The sequence below is a fragment of the Nicotiana tabacum genome, chromosome 11, assembly GCF_000715075.1.
Source record: "Nicotiana tabacum cultivar K326 chromosome 11, ASM71507v2, whole genome shotgun sequence".
In the NCBI taxonomy this organism is placed as follows: Eukaryota; Viridiplantae; Streptophyta; class Magnoliopsida; order Solanales; family Solanaceae; genus Nicotiana; species Nicotiana tabacum.
Window position 1 is genome coordinate 153,680,664 of NC_134090.1, and position 4,371 is coordinate 153,685,034.

Sequence of the window (4,371 nt, forward strand, 5' to 3'; positions counted from 1 at the left end):
ATTTCACTGTGCTGTGAGCCAATAATTGAATGGCAAACTGATATATAAGTTGTAATGTTGTATGATGTAAACTGCACATACTACAAGGTTAGCAAGAAGCTGATTTATCTGCCAAAGCTGTGATGTTATCTCTACAATGGTCCAGTAAAGGCACTGGCGGAGCTACATGTAATGAAGTCGTTGGAAAACTATACTGTGCAAATAGGGAAAAATAATTTTTTTGTGCATATATTTGTATTTTTGAATCCTCTAGACATAAGAGAAGTTTCTAGTGTAATGGCAAAGGCGGTCCAAAAATTGCTTTTAAGTTGCAGGGTTGAATCCTTGGTGTGACATTCCTGCATTTTTTTTTGAATATCCTTGGTTAGAATTCCTGGCTCTGCTACTGAGTGAAGGTGGTTTGAATTCAGGCTCGTGACTATTTCGAGAACTCCAAGTTTGTTTTCGCCATTAGTATTACATCAAAAGCCTTCACCAGCCCTTTGTAGGACTCTCTGAAGTTCCTCGGCCATTCCTTGCAAGAGAACAGGTTTTCTTATGAGACCGTTGATTCCGACCTGTAGGCATCTGTCCCAAACTAGTTCCTCTGAAGTAGCAGATAAGGCTATGATCAACGGCCAACCATGGCTGTGGAACTTGCGCACCCTAATCGCCACTTCAAATCCATCCATTTCCGGCATGTGAAGATCCAAAATGACAACTTGTATAGAAGTTTTTGAATGGCCCATTGCACTTAGGCACTGAAAACCAGTTGACACAGCAATTACTTGGCAACCCAGTTTTTCGAGCAGCTTTTTGGTTACCATTCTATTTACGTCATCGTCATCAGCAAGTAGAACTTGAAGGCCTTTGAACATTGAGCTGGAAATTGCTTGCTCCAAAGGATTTCCAAGATCAAACATGTGTTTTCTAAATGATGACTGTTTTAGAAATCTGAGAATAAGAGTCATCCCTTGTGCACGACCCTCGGAATTTGAGGACATATATACGTTTCCCTGCATCATCTGCAAGTTTTATGCGCGGAAAATACAGCAGGTCAGCATAAGAAAATAGAAGATGTAGCCACTGAAAGCAAAAGAACAAAGAATTATCATCCTAGTAGTAGCTTCCACATGATTAAAGAAAACAAGGGCAAGAATTTTTCATGTTTTTGTTGGTGGCAAGGTTTGAATCTGCGACGTGCGCTAACCTACTCATCACAAGATACACTCTTACCACTACCGTTTTAGTTTACACACTTGCCATTTTGGGATGTTCCAAATGTTTGACACTTCTACGTATATAATCACTGCAGTTGCATGCACTTTTTACATCTAATTTGTTAAACAATTTAGAATTAAATTTTGCTATGATATAATCCACATTTTATTAATTTTACACACACTTATATCGACCAGTAACAAACATAGCAAGCAAATCAGAATAACTCCGTATTCCCTACACATGGTTGAATTCAACGAATATAAACACACCGGAGATGCCAGCTCATATCCAAAACATTTTTTTTAAAAAAGACAGCCCGGTGCACTAAGCTCCTGCTATGCGCGTGTTCGGGGAAGGGCCGGACCACAAGGGTCTATTGTATGCAGCCTTACCCTGCATTTCTGCAAGAGACTATTTCTACGGCTCGAACTCGTGACCTCCTGGTCACGTGATATCAACTTTACCAGTTACGCCAACGCTCCCCTTCTCAAATCCAAAACATCATTAATAACATAATCAGGAAGTCGTGAGCATAATCACCTAAGGTACTTTTAGCAAAGAAAGAAGAAATCAAAAACAAAGCACCATAGTATGCTCACCTGAACAAGCTTTTTGCACATGCGGAAACTCAAGCCCTCCTTTAACTCTTTGCTGTTATACCTCCTTCCACCAAAGTGAATACTTGACATTGAGCTATTTCTTTGAGAACTTTCAAGATTAATTTTAGTTTCAAATTTTATGGTAACGTATTCATCAACTATGCTATGTCTTCTTGCTCCCCAAATCTTATCATTCCCATCCTCAGTTCCAACCCTGAATACAACGGAGCCGCTTCCAAAGCTGATATTTAATAGATGCCCCACCATATGAAGTAACACCTGAAACGTTCTCTTTTCATCGCCCATCACCAGATTAGGCAAAGAATTGGGAAAATCCGTAGAAAAGCCAAAGCCCTTATAAATACACAGGCATTTAACAAGACAAGAAGCCTCTCTGATCAGTGAATGCAGCTGAAAGGGCATCATTTCTACTGGGATTCTTCCTTCATCTTTCTCGGATATATCCATTGCATCATTTGTTAAAGTTGACAGAACGGTGCTTGTTCTCATCATTGTGTCAATAATAATCCTCTGGTTAGAGCTTGTAAAGTTCTCGTCTTGAAGTATGGAAAGCAAACCCAAAACTGAGTGCATTGGCTGTCTCATCCCATTGTTCATTACCTTTTGAAATGAATTCCTTGCCTGTGTTGCCTTCACAGCATTCTCCTTAGCCTGCTGCAGCAAACCATTCCTAATCTCTAGTTTCTCCCTCATTAATTGAGACTCTTCAAGAACCGTGGCATGAGACAGTGCCACCGCCACCTGATCAGCAACTACTTCCACTATCTCCATCTCATTACTGCTCCAATCAAAATCCCCACTTGGAAGAACCAAAACCAAAATGGCGTAACGAGTGTCAACCAACACCGGCGTTCCCCCTTTGAAATCCGAAGCACGAAGCAATGGCATCCGAATTGCTGCAACAGTACACGGCTCACCAGGCCCTCCACTGCTTGCAGCTGCAAGAACTGAATCTTGCCTCAAAATCCTTACCCCTTTGTCCTTTGTTATCTCCAACACATCCGGATCATCGATAGGAAGTGAACGATGGTATTCTACAGCAGAACCGGGGCTTAACCCGTGTGTCAAGTTCATCATTGACCTATTTTCATCTGGCATCCAAACTGCACAGTTTTGCAGATTCAAGGTCTTTGAAAGCTCAACTAGAGTAGTGTACAATATATTATGTTTATCAATTGACTTCCTAATTTCTCGCGTCAACATACGGACTTGCATACATACTTCTTTCTGCTTCTTCATCAACCCAACCTCTTGATCAAGCTCCAAAACATTTTGTGTCAAAAACAGTTCTCTAACTTTTATCTTAAGGAGTAAAGGGAACAAAGTCAAAAGGGTAATTGCAGTTGCACAAGAAACAAGGGCAGTTAGGATTTTGGCAACTGTTAATGACATTATCAATTGGAAGGAAGGATGAGCATTAGTATAAGTCAATCCATTGAGCAAATGAGTCAAACCACAGAGAACAATGAATGCAATGAATTGGACAAGAACCCATTTGAATGGAATATTGGAGCAACTAATAAAGTAAAGCAACTCAAGAGGGATAGAAAAATAAGCAACTGCAATCAAGAAATCACTCACTTTTTGGCACTCAATAATGTTATGTATGCTCCACATACCTTCTTCATCACAATTACAATTGGAGATTCAGTATCATTAGCTTTAACAAAGATAATGACCAAAGAAATCAATAATCCAAGAAACAACCACCTTAACATAATTAATATTCTAACCTTAAAAAGACTCCTTTCAAACCATTAAATTGGGAAAATCTTGAATTTCTGAATATCTCAACTCAATCAACATGAAAGGCAAACAACCAATGAGATCTCATTGGCTCACAACTCCAATAAAAAGTAACAAAAAATAATCTTTAACATTCCTAGATTTAACATACCTATATTCCTCAAGATTTAGCATACCCTTTTGAGCAAAGCCTCAAAATTTTCAATCCAAGATTATTCCTTTCCCCAATTTAATTTTCTTCTTTGCACTCCAAAAACAAGAAATTGTGAAGGAAAAAATTGAAAAACTAATAAAAGCGCATAAAGCTTTAATCTTTACCCAAAATAAAGAAACCCAAATTCTAGTTGATGATAAAAAGGGTAATCTTGGAACAAAAATCTACCAAGTTCCTCAATTTTTGTTTTCTTTTATTTTTTGCACTCCAAAAACAAGAAATTATGAAAAAGAAAAGATTAAAAACTACTAAAAGAGCATAAAGCTTTAATCTTCACACAACAATAGAGAAACCCAAAATCCAAATGATGATTAACAAAAAAAATATTGCAAGAAAAACCACTTTCAGGTGAGCTTCAGTGCTATATATGCAACCCCTCCTCTAAAACAAAAATCTTTATACTAATTATCAATAAACAGAACCAAGAATATAGAAAATTAAAAGGGCAAAGAAAATATCCAAAGATTTTTGGTTTGGTCTTTTTATTTTGGGTTGGGGCCCACATATATAGGTTTTAGACATGAAGAGAACCTAGACATTCTTGCTTCTCTGAAAGTACGTCACTTTCCATAAAAACAATGTTCCTAA

The 4,371-nt window shown here is 38.0% G+C and overlaps 1 protein-coding gene across 1 annotated transcript; it reads right to left on the reverse strand.

Moving 5' to 3' along the window:
• Positions 1-202: 202 nt before the first annotated feature.
• On the reverse strand, positions 203-3,676 carry LOC107760225 (protein EIN4-like). The gene is given in 3 exon segments (XM_075225589.1): positions 203-1,004; positions 1,803-3,461; positions 3,464-3,676. Coding segments are annotated over 3 exon segments (2,280 nt in total). The 5' UTR covers positions 3,542-3,676; the 3' UTR covers positions 203-461.
• Positions 3,677-4,371: the final 695 nt, after the last annotated feature.